This window comes from Schistocerca nitens, chromosome 1, assembly GCF_023898315.1.
Source record: "Schistocerca nitens isolate TAMUIC-IGC-003100 chromosome 1, iqSchNite1.1, whole genome shotgun sequence".
Lineage (NCBI taxonomy): Eukaryota > Metazoa > Arthropoda > Insecta > Orthoptera > Acrididae > Schistocerca > Schistocerca nitens.
This window is the reverse complement of record NC_064614.1, coordinates 286,652,785-286,674,420: the sequence shown is the minus strand read 5'-3', so window position 1 is coordinate 286,674,420 and position 21,636 is coordinate 286,652,785. Positions and strand designations below refer to the sequence as shown.

The window sequence follows — 21,636 nt, the reverse complement described above, 5'->3', positions numbered from 1 at the left end:
TAAGGAAATCTATGGCTATAATTGTGCCAGAATGTTTGTGTGTATTACAGGGTGAGTCAACTGCCTTATCCACAGGTTTTACACAACCCGAAACGCCTTCAAATACCACATGCGAGATTTTAATATTCTCTCGCTCGGCACACACAAACTCTTAATCCTACAAAATAATAAATAAATAAAATAAAATAACATAATGAACTGGATCTTTTTGTAAGAAATTTAGTGTACTTGAATTTTGTGCAGCGATACGTTTTCACTAGAGAATTACTCAAGATTATTTCTCTGAATTACTCAAGAAAAACGTTCAAAAATGATTTTCAATATCTTTCAAACGCGTTTTCCTTGAATAATTCGAACACCTTGGCCTGTGGCGGAAACGTATCGTAGTAGTGCATCAAATCTCCTACAAAAAGATTCTGTTCACAATTTCTATAGGGCTGACCGTTTTCACATAGCGAGTGAGAGAATATGTAAATCTCACATGTGGTTTTTGAAGGCATTGCAGGTTGCATTAAACCTATCTGTAGGGGCAGGTGAACCACCCTGTATATGTGGGTACTTCCAGAAACATATAACTAAGAGAGTGAGACAAAATCAAAGTGAGAGAAAAGTCTAGATCAAATTGCGGCAGTGTACGACATGTTGCTAATGAAAATAACATCGAAGTACAACAAGCGTAGCCATCTGAAGATGGACATGATATCCCAATACCAGTCATGGCTAAATTCATTTGTAATATCTTATGCACTGGTATTGTTAGAGGCATAGCACAGCTAAATTTAAAATAACAGGTAACTCTCATACATCCTCCACATTTGCAGACCAGTAACATTACATTTTTTCTCCGTCATATCCAGAAAATTTGAAAAACTTTTGCTTATCACTAAAGAACCTTATTTAACTCATAGTGTATAACGGATTCCACATGCAGAATGAACAAAAATTCAAGCGATCTGACACTACATGGCGAATCCTTGCGTAACAACAGTAAAAAAAACCTGTAACGAAATTTCGTCCCATGCTTATTTGCGGTAGTAAACTGACGACAAAGAAAGAAAGTTTGTTAGTAATGTAATTATACGTACAACAAGTACCTTCATTCAATGCTGCTTAAATATGCTGCCCAATTAGTGCAGTAAGTAGAGTTTAGAATTAGAAGACTCGAATTTGGGATTTAGATTCCTGATCTAGGTTTATTTTTCAATTCTTTCTGATTTGATGTGCCCAAGAATGCTATGCAGTGCACTGTTTCTTGTACGATACCTATCCAAGAATTAGTTATTTTTAACACTGAAAACAACAGTTCTTGGTCAGACATGTCAGAATTATTCATGAATGGTAATGATCATTGAAAATTAATTACTTGTCATAGAGGAGAAATAACTACAAAACTAGAATATCTGTGTATGTTAAACGTAGTTATTACATTCAGAATGAGTGGCCAACTGACTGAAAGCGGAAAGACACAATTCGTCGTTTCTGATGATGGTGATGATGATGATAACAATAATAACTAACTTTGTAAGTTATCTGTGATGTGGGTTGCTAGCGCTACTGGTGACGAAAAAGAAAATGTGGTGGACTTGCCAGTGGGAAGCATGGTGCTTTGTACGAATCTGTTGAGCTAACGGCTGGATTGCATAGTAGAAACTGGGTTCGAATGTGGTTAACGAAGTACTATGAAACAATGTATTTAGACGATGTTGCATGGCAGCTATATTCATAAATGATCTGACAGGCAGGGCGAGTAACAGTCTGAGGCATTTGCTGATGATGCTGTTGTGCATAGGTAGATGTTGAGTGATTACAAGGGAGTAAACTGACGACAAAGAAAGACAGTTTGTTAGCGCTGTAATTATATGTACATTAAATGCCGCTTAAATGTGCTGCCCAATTAGTACAGCGAGTAGAGTTGGGGGTTTAGAAGTAGGGGAGAGAGGAGAGAGTCATCCCAAACGTGAGGGTTGCCACCCCTTCAAGAGCAGTGTGCGGGTTGCCTACTCTTAAGGGGCAGTGACGACAGCTGATGACGCGAGTATGTGACGTCAGATGAGGACGCGATTGGCGTCATTTACGATAGCTGCGGTGACGTCAGCTGATGACGCGGGTACCGTTATTCAAGTTGGCGGTTTTCGGCGGGAATTGTGTCTGTAAATTGAATTATTTGCTTCAACGAGTCACCTGGCAGTCCCTTGCCAGCCCCCCCTCCCCGTTCGGACTTTTTGAAATATGGTGCGTGGAAAATGGGCGGAAAATTTGAATTTTGGAGGAAATTTAGCTCTAAGTCCTTACTCTCACTGCTAAGGGTAGTTAGTGCGGTGTTGCCGTCACCAGAGTGTGCTAGTGGCACCAACGGCGGGAAACAAGTGCCTGAGTTGTCAGTGCCTGCTGAGCTGCCTGTGAGGACGGAGCATGTCTTTGATCATCTTGTTGAATGTGAAGGATAGAGTGTCCATTGATAGTGACCGGGCCAAATTTCTCACGAAATAAGTATCAAACGAAAAAACTACAAAGAACGAAACTCTTCTAGCTTGAAGGGGGAAACCAGATGGCGCTATGATTGGCCTGCTAGATGGCGCTGCCATAGGTCAAACGGAAATCAACTGCGTATTTTTGAATAGGAACCCCCATTTTTTATTACATATTCGTGTAGTACGTAAGGAAATATGAATGTTTTAGTTGGACCACTTTTTGCGCTTTGTGATAGATGGCACTGTAATAGTCACAAACGTGGTATCACGTAACATTCCGCCTGTGCGGACGATATTTGCTTCGTGATACATTACCCGTGTTAAAATGGACCGTTTACTAATTGCGGAAAAAGTCGATATCGTGTTGACGTATGGCTATTGCGATCAAAATGCCCAACGAGCGTGTGCTATGTGTGCTGCTCGGTATCCTGGACGACATCATCCAAGTGTCCAGATCGTTCGCTGGATAGTTACGTTATTTAAGGAAACAGGAAGTGTTCAGCCACATGTGAAACATCAACCACGACCTGCAACAAATGATGATGCCCAAGTAAGTATTTTAGCTGCTGTCGCGGCTAATCCGCACTCCAGTAGCAGACAAATTGCGCGAGAATCGGGAATCTCAAAAACGTCGGTGTCGAGAATGCTACATCAACATCGATTGCACCCGTACCATATTTCTATGCACCAGGAATTGCATGGCGACGACTTTGAACGTCGTGTACAGTTCTGCCACTGGGCACAAGAGAAATTACGGGACAATGACAGATTGTTTGCACGCGTTCTATTTAGCGACGAAGCGTCATTCACCAACAGCGGTAACGTAAACCGGCATAATATGCACTACTGGGCAACGGAGAATCCACGATGGCTGCGACAAGTGGAACATCAGCGACCTTGGCGGGTTAATGTATGATGCTGCATTATGGGAGGAAGGATAATTGGCCCCCATTTTATCGATAGCATTTTAAATGGTGCAATGTATGCTGATTTCCTACGTAATGTTCTACCAATGTTACTACAAGATGTTTCACTGCATGACAGAATGGCGATGTACTTCCTAAGCCGACCGGAGTGGCCGAGCGGTTCTAGGTGCTACTGTCTGGAACCGCGCGACCGCTACGGTCGCAGGTTCGAATCCTGCCTCGGGCATGGATGTGTGTGATTTCCTTATTTCCTTAGGTTAGTTAGGTTTAAGTAGTTTTTAGTTCTAGGGGACTGATAACCTCAGAAGTTAAGTCCCATAATGCTCAGAGCCATTTGAACCATTTTGTACTTCCAACATGATGGATGTCCGGCACATATCTCGCGTGCGGTTGAAGCAGTAGAAGTGGTATTGAATAGCGTATTTCATGACAGGTGGATTGGTCGTCGAAGCACCATACCATGGCCCCCACGTTCACCGGATCTACAGTCCCCGGATTTCTTTCTGTGGGGAAAGTTGAAGGATATTTGCTGTCGTGATCCACTGACAAAGCCTGACAACATGCGTCAGCGCGTTGTCAATGCATATGTGAACATTACGGAAGGCGAACTGCTCGCTGTTGAGAGGAATGTCGTTACACGTATAGCCAAATGCATTGAGGCTGACGGACATAATTCTGAGCATTTATTGAATTAATGTGGTTTTTACAGGCAATCACGCTGTAACAACATGCTTTCTCAGAAATGATAAGTTCATAAAGGTACACGTATCACATTGGAACAACCGAAATAAAATGTTCAAACGTACCTGCATTCTGTATTTTAATTTAAAAAACCTACCTGTTACCAACTGTTCGTCTAAAATTACAGCGCCATCTATTACAAAGCGAAAAAAGTGGTCCATCTAAAACTTCATATTTCATTTCGTACTACACGAATATGTAATAAAAATGGGGGTTCGTATTTAAAAAAACGCAGTTGATATCCGTTTGACCTATGGTAGCGCCATCTAGCGGGCCAACCAATGCACCATCTGGTTTCCCCCTTCACGCTAGACAAGTTTCGTTCTTTGTAGTTTTTTCATTTAACGCTTATTTCGTGTGATATTTGGCCCGTCACAATCAATGGACCACCCTGTAGTTGTGTAATTAGGACCGATCTTTGTGATTAATTACGTAATTAGGATCGATATTTGCGAAAGTTTGAAGTCCAGTTGCGAAATTTTTTCCAAGCAGGATCTTCATCATCATCACAAAACCATGTCCTTGTGGTAAGGGTATTTCATCCATCCTGCCATGATATCTTTTGTGTTAGGTACTGGCGTGCAATAGGCTTTTATGTAGGATCGTTTTTTCACAAAGTGCGAGCGTAAACATGTGTAAAAGTGCATTTACGTGCGTAAATGTGCATGAAATTTCTATGTGGGATCATTTTGTCTAGAGAAATAATACAAACACAAATTTGAGATTATGAATATATTTTTTATTCACGATCTACATTTATACATGACATTATCACCAACTTCGAAAAAATCACTTGCTTCTTTTTTAATCGGTGTAACAGCAGTACAGTGTTCGGAAAGTAGCTGGTTCTTATACCCCTCAAATTCTGCACCTGTATCTCGCAATGTTATCGGCGCACTGCAGTAGTCTGGTATTCCATCAGTAAATTTGAGTTCAACGTTTTCCACACCTAATCGGCGAATAGCACAAGACTTCGGCAGTGCACTTGTACGGGTACTAAAACAATGGTCTGTATCTTCTATGTGAGTGCTACATGTGTGAAGACAGTTAATGATAGCACTGTATACGGCTTGAACGTATGGGAATCATCGATTTAGTCTCTGCATCGTAGTAGTTATCGCGGAGTATAGTTTTAAAATATTATCAACAGTCGAGTGCCCGCACGTTAATACTCTGACCCTCAACACTTTTAACTCGTCGAGTGCCATCATCATACATTGATAATATACTCAGCCTTAGACTGTCGCAGTAGATGTCCTGGTAGGAGTGGGACGGAACATATTCTGTAGTCATATGCTTCTTGATGTATGTTTTTGCACTACAGAGTTCGCCCACTCATAGTCTGAAAATCAGACACATTTTCGAGCACTAACATACTTGACAAGCAACCGTCTTGTGAAACTTCAATTCCTACATGAAAACGTTTTGTACCGCTAACCGTTAACACACAGCATGTGGCGAGTAATAAAGGTGGCGGTGCAGTGGAGTTTGGTAACTTCTCATCCACAACATCCACGCCAGCGCGGTTAGCCATCTGTTGTTGCACTTATGCTGGAACGTCTCTTGGGCGTTGCTCAATAGAAGGTGCGTACTATGAAGGCTAATACTATGCAGGACCCTCTAGTGCTGCTTCTCAGCATGCTGGATCGGAGGCAGTTGTCTCTTGTGGGGCGGGAGCTCATGTGTAGGTTTTAGAAATGACAGACAGTTCCAGCAGAGACAGATGTTTGCATGTGTTATGTAATGCTTCTTTAATGCATCTCGATGCAAAGCATTTATTTGCAGGACTGTATTCTTCCTCTTCATATGTTCAGGCATTAATGCTCGCTTCTATTCTAGTTGTAGGAGGCTATGGGGACAGTCCTCGGTTGTATGCTTACAGGGAACTTGGCTATTAAACTACACCTGGTCAGACACCAATAGCTCCTCGATAGAAGGTTGGTTGGTTGTTTCGGGGAAGGAGACCAGACAGCGAGGTCATCGGTCTCATCGGATTAGGGAAGGACGGGGAAGGAAGTCGGCCTTACCCTTTGAAAGGAACCATCCCGGCATTTGCCTGGAGCGATTTAGGGAAATCACGGAAAACCTAAATCAGGATGGCCGGACGCGGGATTGAACCGCCGTCCTCCCGAATGCGAGTCCAGTGTCTAACCACTTCGCCACATCGCTCGGTCCCTCGATAGAACACATTCCGTACAGCCACGAGGATGGATATGGGCAGCTGCTCTTCAATGGTATATATCGCATACATGAGTGTTCTTCCACTGAAGTGAACTGACCTCAACTGGCGGCCTCTTCTGTTTTGGGAGAGTGAATGCTTCATGTTGGATATCTCGACAGTTTGAGCATGTGCACGAGTATGTATCGGCCACGACATGCATCTTGGCTCCGTCCCTCTGCATTGTCGCAATCTGCTGAACTGTATTCTTCTGCTTCTTTCTCCTACACTCTTTCATACCACATATGCCACTCTGGCTACAGTCCTCCTTCGAATGTGTACATGTAATGCAGCTATTGAAAGCTGCTCTATCCCTCACATTCATCTCGATTATCGAACACGTGCTCCTTCCTCACGTGCAGTTCAGCAAGCACTGGCAACTCAGGCTCTTGTTTCTCGCCATTGGCGCCACTAGCACACTCTGGTGATGGCAACACCGCACTAACTACCCTCAGCTGTGAGAGTAAGGACTTAGAGCTAAATTCCGTCCAAAATTCAAATTTACCGCCGTTTTTCACAAGCCATATTGAAAAAAATCGGGAAAGGGGGTGGGGGTGGGGGTGGGGGGTGGGGACTGCCAGGTGACCCGTTGAAGCAACTAATTCAATTTCTCGTCAAAATTGAAACTTCCCGCCAAAAGCCGCAATTTTGAATAACAGTACCTGCGTCATCAGCTGATGTCACGGCAGCCAGCTTGAATGACATGAATCGCGTCATCAGCTGTCATCACTGCATCTTAAGGCTAGGCAATTCGCACACTGCGGTTGAAGGGGTAACCCGCACACTGCGGTAGAAGGGGCTACCCGTTTGTGTTACTTCTTCTAACCTACCAGCAATAGAGAGTAAGTCAAAGGACGAAAGCTTAACCCTAACCTAAGGCAGCTTGCTGAGCAGACCACACACATGCCAGGCTGCCTGCAAACGCTCGGTTGCATGGGGGTACAGGCTGTCGTAGCCGTGTTGCTGCCTGCTTCGGTGGCACAGCAGGCCTGTAGCTGGGATGCCGCATCTCTACGTTTCTCTTGCGTTAGTTGTCCTGTGTGCAGTGAATCTGGACGGAGCCCAACCTTCTACAAGAAGCGGTGTAATGTTTTCGAGTAATAAACCATTACTTCCTTACCGAGGTTTCATTTTCAATAAATTGTAAAACCGACCGACATGAAATTTTGAAAAAAGGACGGCTGACGCCGGCGCTACGCCTTCTTCAGAATGATAAGTTCAGAGGACGTGCATTCTTAGAGTAAGTTAGTTTAAGTTAGATACAGTAGTGCGTAAGCTTAGGGACCGATGACCTCATCAGTTTGGTCGCATAAGACCTTGCGACAAATTTCCAATTTGTGTCGAGTTTATATTTTAAGCCGTTTTTGTTACTCGTTAACAATGGTACGCAACGGATAGTTTTACTACTGAAGATTTCTACAATGTACAACTTGTATATGGGATCACTGATTGCACTGGACGAGTTACACAACAATACTAAGTTTGGCCGCTCCTGCAGCGACGCAAATACATCATAATACATTTGTGCTTTACGATTGTTGCATTACTGGATGTTGTGAGATGTACCTTTTGATGATTGCATATTACAGGATCCCTAGCTTCTGTGAAGGTTGTTTCATAGCAACAAAGGTAACTGGTGTAGGGTAAAGCTGAAGTTAAATATGTGGTGCAAGCCCGTGACCGGCCGAATTACCTGACTGCAGGTAGAGTGGAGCCTTTTCTCAGCACGACACTAGGATGAGGAGGATGGCAGGTTCATCACCCCGACCGCTTTTTACCAGCGGGAACGACACCTCGTACTCTCCTGGTAGTAGTTTGAGTGCACCTGGTGCTGTTCTGGAGGGGACTGGAACGAGAAAAAGTGTCTGTCTCTATCTGGGATGAACCCGAGACCTCCAGGGCCGGAATCTAGTGCTCTTTCTGCTAGACCATCACGACAACAGTTGGGGTAACAAACGTAATAAACCATTATTACTCTGTAATGAGCCACAGGCCACTTACACAAAAATAGAAAATATTCATGGTCAACTTTCGAAATGTTATCCGCGGATTCTGAAATACCCTGTACGTTAAACTCTCGTAATCAGAATATCTACATTTACATCTACATCCATACTATGAAAACTACTGTGAAGTGCATGTCAGAAGGTACCCAACACAGTACCGGATGCTGGGATTACCTTACAGTTCCATTCTTGTACGAAGAGCAGGAAGAAAGATTGCTTCACTGCCTCTGTGCGTGTTGTAATTAGTCTAATCTTGTCTTCGTTCTCATGCCGTATGACCTCGCGATTCAAGGGAAGCGCGGACAGAATAAAAACTGTGAGCTCAGCAAGAATATACATGAAATGGACAAAAATATGCAACACCAAAAACATGACGCATTACCATGTCTAACACGGTGTAGGAAATCTGCTGACATTCAGAGCAGCTTCTAGTCGTCTCGGAATGGATAAATAAAGGTCGTATTAGGTTTTCAACTCACTCTTATACCATTTTTCCTGCAAAGTAGTGTCAAGTACAGGTAACGATTATGGATAACCATCACACACCGCCGGCCGATGTGGCCGAGCGGTTCTAGGCGCTTCAGTCTGGAACCGTGCGATCGCCACGGTCGCAGGTTCGAATCCTGCCACGGGCATGGATGTGTGTGATGTCTTTAGGTTAGTTAGGTTTACGTAGTTCTAAGTTCTAGGGGACTGATGACCTCAGCTGTAAAGTCCCATAGTGCTCAGAGCCATTTGAACCATTTTGCAACATCACACACCCATCTCTCCAAAATAGACCACAAAGGCTCAATAATAGTGACATCTGGCGATTGTTGTGGTCAGGGGAGATGCGACGATTCATCCTCGTGCTCACAAAACCAGTCCTGGACGATGCGAGCTTTGCGAACCGGGGCCCTGTCATCTTGGAACACAGCGTCACCACTGAGGGCACACATTGTACCATGGGATGGACATGGGTCAGCGAAAATGGTCACTTAATCCTTGGCAGTAAATGGAGCTTACATAGGGAACCCAAGGAATACTACAATGTGGCTGTCCAAATCATCATCGAACCCCCTCCGTATTTCACTCCTGAGTCGTAAACTTGGCCTGAAGTTGAAAACAATGTGAAACAACTCTCATCGTAGCAAATGACTTTCTTTCATTGATACATAGTCAAGGTTTTATGGCCGGCCGCAGTGGCCGAGTGGTTCTAGGCGCTTCAGTCTGGACCCGCCCGACCGCTACGGTCGCAGGTTCGAATCCTGCCTGGCACAAGGATGTGTGTGATATCCTTAGGTTAGTTAGGTTTAAGTAGTTCTGAGTTCTAGAGGACTGATGGCCTCAGATGTTAAGTCCCATAGTACTCAGAGCCATTTGAACTAGGTTTTATGGCTTCGACACCACATTTTCCTATTACGGGCATTTCCATCACTGGTGAGTGGTTATAGAATACCGGCTCGCACTGCAGTTCCCTGCTTCTGGAGCTCCCTCCACGTTGTTTTGAACTGACAGTGCGATATTCAGTTCTGCGATGACTTTAGCAGCTGTCGTTCTCTTCTTTTTCGTCACAATCGTCCTCCTGAGAGTCTGCCAAAAGCACTCAACACACACTTTCTTCCGCGTTGTGACTTAGCATAGGAAGCCTTTACACTTACCCCGCATGCCGTATAAGTCTGGGATATGGTGCTTCTTCAGACAACAAACACCACCTATCGTGGTCACGGAAACACCTGCCACAGAAGCACTAACAATTTTGACGTTCAGATGCACTTAGTTCGGACATAATACAGTCACAGTTACACAGAACACTATTCCGACTGCCACTGACATTGGCAACATATTTAGGAGAGTCCACCTGTGCCATTTGTGGTCAAATACAACAGTGCAACCTGTAGCATCTGCATTTATGTTCAAGCATTGTTTTCTCGCGGTGTCTCCGTATTTTCGTCCGACTCGTGTGTTTGTGTTGCAGCCAACAGCGTGCAGTACGAGGGTCCGTGCCGCGTGCGCTGCGCCGTCGGCCTCCACTTCGAGCCGGTGTGCGGTTCCGACGGCGCCACCTACCCCAACATCGAGGCTCTCAAGTGCGCCGCCCTCATGGACGGCAGTCAGTACCTCGACTACCCACAGTAACCGCTAGACTAGTGCACCATTCCTTATAGCCATTATTGATAACTACATGCCACACAAATGCTTACTAAAGTACGAGGGGAGTCATAAGGTCTTAATTACGACCTCGGAAAAATAAAATTTGACAATTATTTTATTGTTTGTTTGCAGTGACGTCTGTAGTGCTGACGCACATTGAAATGGCCTGCTGCAAAATACCACAGCACACTGCTAGAGGCGCCACAGGGAAACTCGAGTATCACGCGGTAATTAGTTTCCTGCAGCAGCGGAAATGCTGCAGCCGTCTCAGGCCAATCTAATTGACTTCCTTAGTCATCATTTTGTTTTGACTTCTCTAGCAGCGTATTATGGCGCTGGTATTTCAATGTTTACCGTGACTGCAGACATGTACGGGCAAACAACCAAAGTTCAATTATGTAACTTTTGTTTTGGCCATAATTTTTATATCTACTCATCGTAAAGGATTCGTCTTATTTCAGGAGTATTTTACCTATCTCATATAATGACAAATATCGGCTACGACCTTTGTCGCAAGTATAGGAGTGTAAGAAGACAAGCATGTGAATGTACTGTCATTATTGTAACCCTCGGTAATTCCCACTCAAGGAGAGTGATAATTGAGAGTCAATATTTATGCCAGTTTTTCCATCTCCTTCTTCTTTCTTGTCTAAAATCTCTCATATAGTCTTCATCTTCGTCTGTTCTGCCCACTTCTTTTTGTGTTTGCTCAGATATGTTTTCTGACTTTTTCTTTTTTTTCTTTTTTCCCTGTCTGTCATGTCTTCTGTGCAGATGTTTAGTTTCCTGCGGTCATCCGTGGTTTTCTTTACCCAGCTGGTTTTCAGAGCATTAGTCGTCACTATATTAAAAATCTTGGTCATCCCGTCCTTAGCCATACTATGTGAATGTCCATAGAACTTTGGCCTTCTTACACTGAACGTCTCTGTCTGTAAGTGCGGTTCTTTTGTTGGTCTCTTTCTGGAGCTCTCTTCCTTCTCGACTGGTCCGTAGATCTCTCTTAGCATTCTCCTCTATTGCTTTTCTCTCTCCTAGATTTTGATTCCTGTTGTTTCTGAGGCGTACAAGCACTGGTAAGACCACTGTGGTATAGTGTCTTATTTGGTATTGACGGAGGAACTACTTTTATTACAGAGGTTCCAAGTAAGTCTGAATGCTTTCTGGAGTTTCGTGATCCTCTCTTCGTTCGATGTCGAACGGAGTCCTATTTCCTTCGTAATCATCCTCACTTATTTTCAACTTTATACTTGTGTTATCTTTCCATGTTTGCTTCGATAAAATTCTCGTGGGTTTGCGACCTTATCGTATACGATAAACCTACGTACGTTGCATTTCCTACAGCAGTTATCCTTTATGAGAGTTACTGCTTGTGTTTTGTGTATGTGGCATCCAACGGCTAGTAAGTATGTGAAAACGTCGTATTTCAACCTCCAAGCTGAAAAATAATTCTTTATTTATAACCGGTTTCGATCTTCAGGTAACTTAATATTACTTTTTCACCTTAAATGGCAATAATAACCCTATGACGTCCAAATGCCTTACACGAAGACGTGGAACCTGAGTGTAATAGTCGACGAAGATTATTTGCTTCAGTACGTACTATTGACGCCGGAAACGAATGATATTTCACGCATCAGTTTTTGTATTGAAATTGCGTTTGTATTGACGTCTCTCAGGTCACTACATACGGTTTAAAAATTTCTTGTGTGCGCCAGAAAATTCGCCACATTCTGCCCTATAACGAAGCAGAAACCGTACATCGATATAAGTATTCCTTCAGCATATACAGAAAGTTCTACAATTCCAATTACAGGCTTCAAGAGGTTATAGATAAAGTTTGAATAAGAAACTGTTGTACTACACCATTGGGATTGAAAGCAAATTTGAAGGTCGGGCCACTTTCAAATTTCACAGTTCACGGTACACATACAGCAGAGACCGTGACCTATGACCTGTTTGAAGTTCAGGGCACGGGAAACGTTTTGAGTAGTCTCGTCGCGTTCTCTTCTAATTGACGAAGCACTTCTTTTTCAAAGTCAAAAGAGTGGAGGGGACGAAAATTGTATGTGATATCATAATCACAACAGGGACTGATGATGACGCACTCGTGTGCTGGTATGCGGGAGATACGAAAGTGATCCGATCACGAAATCTGTTTTATATCCAAACAGTAAATTTCCGGAAATGGGTTTCTTATCAAAAATTTATCTATTATGTCCCCTATAAAACCCCAGAAAACTTGTAATACGAATTGTGAAACAGCCTGAATTTGGGGTGACCTGTCTTAGCTGCATCACTTCATATATCTTTCTAGTAACCCGTGTCTCGTAGTTAGCTATAACCTTTCCTCCTCAGCATTAAACCGATCGTCCCCAGCTGACTGGAGGAAGTAACGGTTGTGAGAATCAAATCCGTGTATTGGTCTATGAGCCGCGAGTGAACGGTCCAATATGTATATTGTTTTTAGGAGAGTTCCCACACTCATACATGCGATCGTCTGGAGGGTGAAAGTTAGCACTTACTTGGATGACTTACGTAGCAATATAAGATGACGAAGTATTCATGGCTCCCTACGCACATCCATTTTTTGTTTGTTTGTTTTGAGATGCACTCTAAGATGAAATAACTCAAGACAACTCACGTCAAATAAACTTGTTGAACTATGTACCGACCCAATTAGGAATTGAAGAAGATAGAGAACAAGATTTAAGGTACTACCAGTTACGTGAAAGCATGTCTAAGCGTTGTTACGTATATGATGGTTTCCAGATATCACGATAGCTGGGACCGGCGCATGCGCAGACGAGGCGGGCGCCGTGGCGGCAGAGGAGTGTCGCGGCGGAGGTCCCGGCAGGGCGCATGCGCAGCAGCCCATCTGCGCCAACAACGGCGTCACCTACCCCAGCCTAGGCGCCCTGCTCTGTCTGCGACAGCACAATCCCAGTGAGTATGAGCGTAGTCCTTCACGCACAGCCAATCGCTCCTTACGAAGGAAGATTAATTCGGTTTGTTAACATTAACAGCTTTAGTCTCTTGGTTAGCGGCGCTGCCTCTAGATCGCAGAGTTCTGTGCATGTTCGTGTAGTGTATTTCCATAAAAGTCCTTCTAGGCTTCCTCCAAAGAACTGAGTTCCTATTTAGATACGAATTTTCATAGCGTTATAGATCGACTGAAGTTACTGGGTGTGTAACTGGAATACACTGATGTGACAAAAGTCACGGGATATCGTGTCGGACCCCCTTTTGCCGGCGTTGTGCAGCAACCCAGCGTGGCATGGATTCAACAAGTAGTTGTTAAGTTCCCTGAAGAAATACTGAGTACTGTGTTATGCCGCCTCTACAGTTGTTCGTAATTGCGAGAGTGTGGCTGGTGCAGGATTTTATGCACGAACCGACCTCACGATTACGTCCCATGAATGTTGCATGGGATTCATGCTGGGCGATCTGGGTAGCCAAATCATTCGTTCGAATTGTCCAGAATGTTCTTCAGACCAGTCGCTAACATTTGTGGCCCTGTGACACGGCGCCATGTCATCCATGAAAATTCCGTCGTTGAATGTCTCCAAATGGTCTTAGCCGAATATAACCATTTACAGTCAATGATTGGTTTAGTTGGACTAGAGGACCCAGTCCATTCCATTTAGCCGGCCGGAGTGGCCGAGCGGTTCTAGGCGCTTCAGTCTGGAACCGCGAGACCGCTACGGTCGCAGGTTCGAATCCTGCCTCGGGCATGGATGTGTGTGATGTCCGTAGGTTAGTTAGGTTTAACTAGTTCTAAGTTCTAGGGGACTAATGACCTCAGAAGTTAAGTCCCATTGTGCTCAGAACCATTTGAACCATCCATTCCATTTAAACACAGCCCACACCATTATGGGGCCATCAGCACCTTACACAGTGCCTTGTTGACGGCCAGGGTCCATGGCTTTGTGGGGTCTGCTCCACACTTGAACCCTACATCAGCTCTCACCAACTTAAATCAGGACTCACGCGACTAGGACTAGTTTTCTCAGTAGTCCAGAGACCAACCGTTGTGGTCAGGAGCCTAGGAGAGGCGCTGTAGGCAACGTCGTGCTATTACCAAAGACACTCGCGTTGGTCGTCTGCTGCAATAGACCTTTAACGCCAGATCTCGCCGCACTGTCCTAACGAATAAGTTAGTAGCGTAGTACCTCCCATACTGAATTGCTTCACGTAATGTTGCTTTTTTGTTAGCACTGAAATCTCTGTTCCCGGTCGTTAAGCGAAGGCCGTCGGCCACTGCGTTGGCTGTGGTGAAAGAGAATGCCTGAAACTTGATACGGTCAGCCCACGCTTGACGCTGTGGGTCTCGGCATACTGAATTCCCTGACGATTTCTGAAATCTAATGCCTGGACGTCGAGCTCCAGCTACCATTCCGCGTTTAAAGTCTATTAAGTCTCGTCGTGCAGCCATATTCACGTCGAAAACCTTTTCATATTAGTCACCCGAGTGCAAATGACACCTTCCTCTATGCACTGCCCTTTTATACCTTGTGTACGCGATACTACCGCCATCTGTACATGTGCATATCGCTACCCCATGACTTTAGGCACCTGAGTGTAAAGTAAGTGTATTACTGTTGAGTATTTAAATTGTAGCGTAAAATTCTTTTGTTTGTAGGCTTGTCACTGCCATTTAACCGTTTGTTGTGTAACGAATCAATTTTTTTACAATCTCATTGCATAACATAAGTAAAAGGATCTGCGACATGCAATGTCTACACTTGAATACAGAATTCCATTGTTTTCATGTTGAAAGTGTGCCTTGATCTGTCCTCCATGCACTAAGTGATATTTCCCGGAATCATACAGATAGTGTGATCTGCTGTACCTGTAACAAGGTAGCGGACCATGATTGAATGCGTCACCTCCGTCATGCAACGTCACTAAATTTTTGACTTTATGTTCGTGAGAAGATGGTTATGTTAAATAAGAAACGGACAACTGTATGCGTTTCTGAATTATTATTATTCAGGTACATTCTCGACACCAAGTGTTAATTATAGAGCTAGTACCAACGACACCATCTTTTTCAATCACGTTAGACATTTCGTCGAAAATTTAAATACCTGTTGTCTAGTGCCTGTTTTTAGTCTCGACAGGACTTTTTAGTCGTTAATTTTTGTCAATTCAGCAGACACACACACACACACACACACACACACACACACACACACACACACACACACACACTGCAGACCAAAATTTGCACGCTATTCACTGTTGCTCCTCTCGCCTGTCTGTCTTCTCTGTCTCTCTGCGACCGTCGCCGCCTTCAGAATGCCCAACCGGCGTTTATGAAACAGGAAATCTCCCCCTGCCACTCGTACGTTTATCACGTGAACATGATACAAGGGTACACAGTTGCAAAACATGCGTTTCTCACTTGATAATCTGAGGAACAGAGTACGTTTCTGAACGATTCCTTTTCTCATTCTCATGGTATTAAATCGATAACATCAGCATAGGGGCATTTTGACATATTAATCTGCTTATTAAAATTAATCGTATTCGTGTTAACAAAACTACAAGGTGACACCTTACAATGAAATAAAATTAAATTAGAATTTATAGAATTTGCTGAAAAATACGCAAAACGCGGATCATTCGCGGCAGGTTCTGTGAGAGAGAGGTAGCGGCGGAAAACTCGGGAGAGAGAGAGAGAGGTACGCTTGATCTGTGTCATTACAAGACAAAGATTTACGAACCACTTCAAGACATAAAAAAATTAAGAAATCCAGTAACAATTATGAAATTTTTAACGTGAGCAGTGGTAAGTCTAGGCAAAGCAGCAAGGATAAACATGTCGAAAATGAGAGGAACATTATGAATGAGGAAGTCTGTAAGATCGAATGAGTTGTTAGAGAGTAGGAAAGTGTAGATATGAAATCTACGGGGGAAACTGCCACGTACTTCAGCTTATGGTTGGAGAAAAAACACGCAATGAAATATTTGTTTCTAAAACGATGTCTATAATGTACGGGTCACCTACGTGTTTTACCTGTGTCAGTGACAAACAAAAAAGCTGAGTAGCTTAGAGAAAAGTGTAGAATTAAAAAAAAAGACGATTAAAATTAACAAAAAAACATGGTTTGGAGAATTAGTACTGAATGAGGAGCTTACAATTAACTGAAAAGAGAAGCTAAAAAGAATTATTGGAAAGCGTGTGCCATGGGGAAGAGGACTGCAGCAAGTCGAGTAATCATGAGTTCAGAGTAATGTGGAAAAATTGGCTGGTGGAGGTCTTAGATGTGTTTTTTATAGAATAATAAAGAAATTCAGCGTAAATGAGGCAGAATCCTTCTCAAACATTACAAACCTTCGCCGTATACTATTAATAATATTTAATTCGTTACCCAGAACCTGTGAAATATGATACGCCGAGACAGGTTTCGAGGAAAGCAGCATAAAGCATACAAATTTTTAAATTATTGCCTACAGTGTCTTTCGCGTACTGTGGTACTCAGAAGAACACAGAGTAATACTGAAAGAGGATTTAAGAGTAAGCAGCGAAACATAAATTAGTCCGAGGAGCACCTTCAATGATTCACGTTGTAATGGAAAGAAATAAACTACGGAACGCTTTTAAACAATGTAAGAATTTATATTACATTCGGAATTCTGTGGAAGATTGGAAGATAAGACCTAAGGTGACAGACGAATAACCCAAATGTCAGTCGTCGCCGGCCGGGGTGGCCGAACGATTCTAGGCGCTACAGTCTGGAACCGCGCGATCGCTACGGTCGATGGTTCGAATCCTGCCTCGGGCATGGATGTGTGTGATGTCCTTAGGTTAGTTAGGTTTAAGTAGTTCTAAGTTCTAGGGGACTGATGACCACAGAAGTTAAGTCCCATAGTGCTCAGAGCCATTTGAACCAAATGTCAGTCATAAATATTTAGGTTAATTTGTTTTTTTATAGGAACAACACTGGACAGTGTTGTTAAAAATTATGTGGGTGCTTTGTGTTACCAAAGAGTCGCTTTCGGCACTTAACATCCCTCACCTTTCGACTTCAGTACTCCATAAGATTCTCTTCCTCCTGCCGAAGACGAATGTCAGTCGCCTTAGACTCACAGTGAATGATCTGCTACCCTAACTGTGTGGTTCCACTACGGTACTAGCTTTCGCGTACCGTACTTTACCATCCATACAGTTTCCAGCTGACACGTGACTTTACTCTCAATATAGCACTAGCTCCGATCTGGATGACGAGTTTTCTCCGAGAATAACACAGTAGGATCAAAACGTGAACTTATTTTGTTATCCTTATTAGGGCCTAGGTGCACGACAAATGTCTGAGTAAGTTTAAACTCTGTCAGTACCTTTACACCGTATCTGTGCATTAACTCTCTCTAATATTCGCCTGTACAGTAATGTGAGGACAGCGCAGAGATCGAGTAGTCATCTTCTCAACAGTATGTTTCTGCATTCTGCGTAAGTGAATCAGGATAATCGTGGAATACCTAAGTCTGGATATCCGACAGCGGGTTTCAAGCTCGTTAACTACTTCATCGCCTGCCGTAAAAACTGGGCGTCTTCGTATGGATCGGTTAACAGCCGGGTACCGAGCTTCTTTCTATGCCTTCACCCAACACAGCTCGCTTTAACAAGAATTCCGTCCTCCACTACCTAGCAGATACACCTCATTACAGTATGCTGCTGCATGCCACCCTGTAGATTCCTCTATTAGACGTCTGTGCAATGGTGGCCCGCGGTATCTGAAATTGGGTGTTGCACCGAAGTTTCAACGTTGCATTTTTTATTCAGAGACTTACGAGGGAGAAAATTCTTTATTTATGCGCCTGGTTTCCCGGCATTCGTTACGATGTTAACAACCCTAGAATTCACGCTGTATGGTCACAAAATTCAGTTTTTCTAAAATCTACATTACGATCCTGTGAAATGTTACTGATATATGTGTAATGGAAAAATATCCGTGACAGTGAGAATGCTACGATCTATCGACTATCAAGAAAAATCACTATCATTACATAATAAGCTACATTTATAGTAGAACTGAAATTCGTCATTTAAAAGACTGGAAATCACAAACAAATTGTACATCATGAGTAGACATATTCTATTGAAACTTGCTCTCCTGCCTTTTTATTGGTACAGACTTGTTAGTCACTTGCTAATTGAAGTCTGCGACCTCCACCACGAGATCTCCTTCAATTGAAAGCATCGACAAGGCCGACAGTCTTTCCTGACTCATAGAGCTGCTCCAGAACGATATTAATTGTTTTCAAAGTTGAAAAGTGTATTTCTGTTTTGACTGACGCCATGTGAATTGAGAGAATTAGCTCCAAAGGTTTCGAGCACTCAGTGAATGTCTTCCCTGGGCTGTTGGTTATATTGAAACTCTGCTAGACTAGCGGCACCAGACCTGATCTAAATTTTTGTGCTAGGTAGACAGAAGTACTTCATGACGTAGTGTCAGCTTATCTACAAGTGTATACACTGAACACATTTTTCTTTAAGATATCTTCAGGAAACGTACAACAGTACAGACTAAACTTTTCTATAAGAAACACTGACAAACTTAGCCGGCCGAAGTGGCCGTGCGGTTAAAGGCGCTGCAGCCTGGAACCGCAAGACCGCTACGATCGCAGGTTCGAATCCTGCCTCGGGCATGGATGTTTGTGATGTCCTTAGGTTAGTTAGGTTTAACTAGTTCTAAGTTCTAGGGGACTAATAACCTCAGCAGTTGAGTCCCATAGTGCTCAGAGCCATTTGAACCATTTTGAACTGACAAACTTAATGACGCCCTAAGAAACTAAAACGATATTTAGCCTCGGAAATTATCACATCGTATACGTCCTTTGCTTATCTTTTCCACGCAGTGCTGCCCAACTTCCTTTTGTTAACAGAGCAACCAGTAGATTCTTTATCACTAGTGATGTCAGTTTCTTCTCGGGTCTTGATAATATTCATTTCAAAGGTCGAAACTGCCTTATGGGCAGAGCACACATTTGTATCTTTATGTTGTAGCTGACCGAAGAGAACTTTGACTAATGACATAATTTTTCCGCAGAATTCCAGTCAATAATTAAAGCTAAAACTGGAAAGAGCTTTTCTGTAACCAAGAGCTGGTGAATTGCACTTTCAGTCATTATAGAGTCATCTTCCAATATGTTATTCATGCAGTCAACAACGTGTTCCTCGCAGTCATGAACTGTGTAGGCCGATCAAGGTTTCAATTCCAAGTAGGACAAGATCAAGGGAAATGCTTTTTCGCTACGTCATCAAGGATATGGTCAGCCGTGGGCTGTTTGAGAAGAATCACATATTCTGTGTGTGGTGTCCCGGGTTGGGGCACTTTAACAGTAATTCAGTGATTCACTCATAAATAATAAATTTATTGACACAATCAGTTTATTTCATGAACGTAAGTTCTGTGCTCTGTTAGCAGTTCGAAACAAACAAGAAAATTTTTTCTTGAAAATAAAAGAATGATTTCTTTGACAACTTAAAGTTCTTGGAAAACAACATAAATAAATCCTTGCGTGAGACTTTCCTCTGAAAAATTCTCTTGCAAACGAAAACGTCTGTCTTTGAAATGCACAGTGGGGAGAAAACTAAGACCTCATCTCACAAGCAACACAAGGATTTCCAGCTCTGAGTTCACAGCCGGAGCAGAGGGTCGCGACGCGCGGTGGTCCCGGGTGGCAAGGGCGGACGGCAGCGTAGTGCTGGCGAACTTCTGAGTCTGCTGGCAGAGACGGAACTGCCTGCTACTCACCGGGCGAGGACAGTTACATCCACGTGGCGGACGACTGCGAGGTAGCTATTGGTCTAGCTATGTGGGCTCGGATTGGCTGAGGAAAATGGCACGGCGGATGCACCAAAAGGTCCGTATATGTGGCGGCCTGAACTGCACTTCTGCGCTCCCTGTGTACTAGCCTGCTTCCTGCAGGCCAGGCTGACTTCGGACTGTGCGCCTGCGGAGCTGGAGAGATGACCCGCATGGCGGCGCGACGTTGCGGGTTCGTGGCGCTGTAGGAGACCATGGAAACGTCAGTCTCCAAAGTAATATAAAGAAAAGAAAGAAAATCACATTGCAGTTGGTCAATACTCATTATAAAATTACCGATGTACATATTCTGCATTAGGATAGAATTTTTTCTCAATAGCTTGTACCCCACCAGAGGAACAAGTCATAACAGATTCCTCGTCATAGATCAGCGGAATAAATTTTTTTTTTAGGCAGGGTCTCATTTACGTTTTTCTTGTCTAAGTCTTCTAACAAACTCGCGGCTAACGCCTGTGCGTCATATTTGGAAGGAGATAGGACACTCTAGAAACTTTCTATTGCTTTACTTGCTAATATGGAACAGTGTAGAACAGCCATTTGAAATACATTTTATTAACATCAGTTTAACGTACTAAAACAAGTCAAAACTCTGATTCCCTTATTTACTTTGAAATCTCTTCTTGGCATACTTCCAAAATAATTTAAAAAATTTCGTTTTAATTGTTTGGATGTTCCTTTGAAAATAGTTTCCTTTTCCAACTGAACTTTTTCAATGCTACATACAGTTCAGGAAGACTATTCAGATTCATCATGACGCCTTAAGACCAATTTATTTGAACCACAGAAACAGATACAATTTATTAAAATGGCGCATACCTATTACGACTATCTTCTTCGTTATACTCCACAATTTTCCTTCTATACCGGCTATCCAACTATTCAGCTACGTAGATAGTTTTGTATGCCAACAGCTCAAGATTCATGCTTCTTCACTCCGACACTCAGATGAATTATTTCCGTAGCTTTCACATCCGTCCACAAGAGTTCCGCTCCAAACAACAGACAGACTATTGCCTTTTTAGCTGCATAGCTACATAACCAATCACAGTTTTTATAAGTGTTCATTTTAAACTCCCTCTCAAACTGTCGATTTCATTATTAATACTTTGCACAATATTTAAAAGTAGTAACGAGCGTCCTAGTTCTTTAGAGCAAGCTTCTCCTCATCAGAAAGTTGTATTTCTACAATAATGACATATAATCTGACGCAAATGTTTTCTGACTATGTATGTAACTGGAAATGGAACTCTGAAAAGTCTTAACTTCCGTGAAATACTGTGATCGAATGAAAGCTTTCTCTTACGAATT

General features: G+C 43.1%; 1 protein-coding gene across 1 annotated transcript in view; it reads left to right on the top strand.

Moving 5' to 3' along the window:
- Positions 1–21,636, top strand: part of LOC126243321 (serine protease inhibitor dipetalogastin-like) — a 320,107-nt gene that overhangs the window by 199,737 nt on the left and 98,734 nt on the right. The window contains exons 4-5 of the mRNA XM_049948158.1: positions 10,320–10,454; positions 13,265–13,438. Of these exons, the coding sequence (XP_049804115.1) occupies positions 10,320–10,454; positions 13,265–13,438 (309 nt within the window). The remainder of the gene's footprint in view (positions 1–10,319; positions 10,455–13,264; positions 13,439–21,636) is intronic.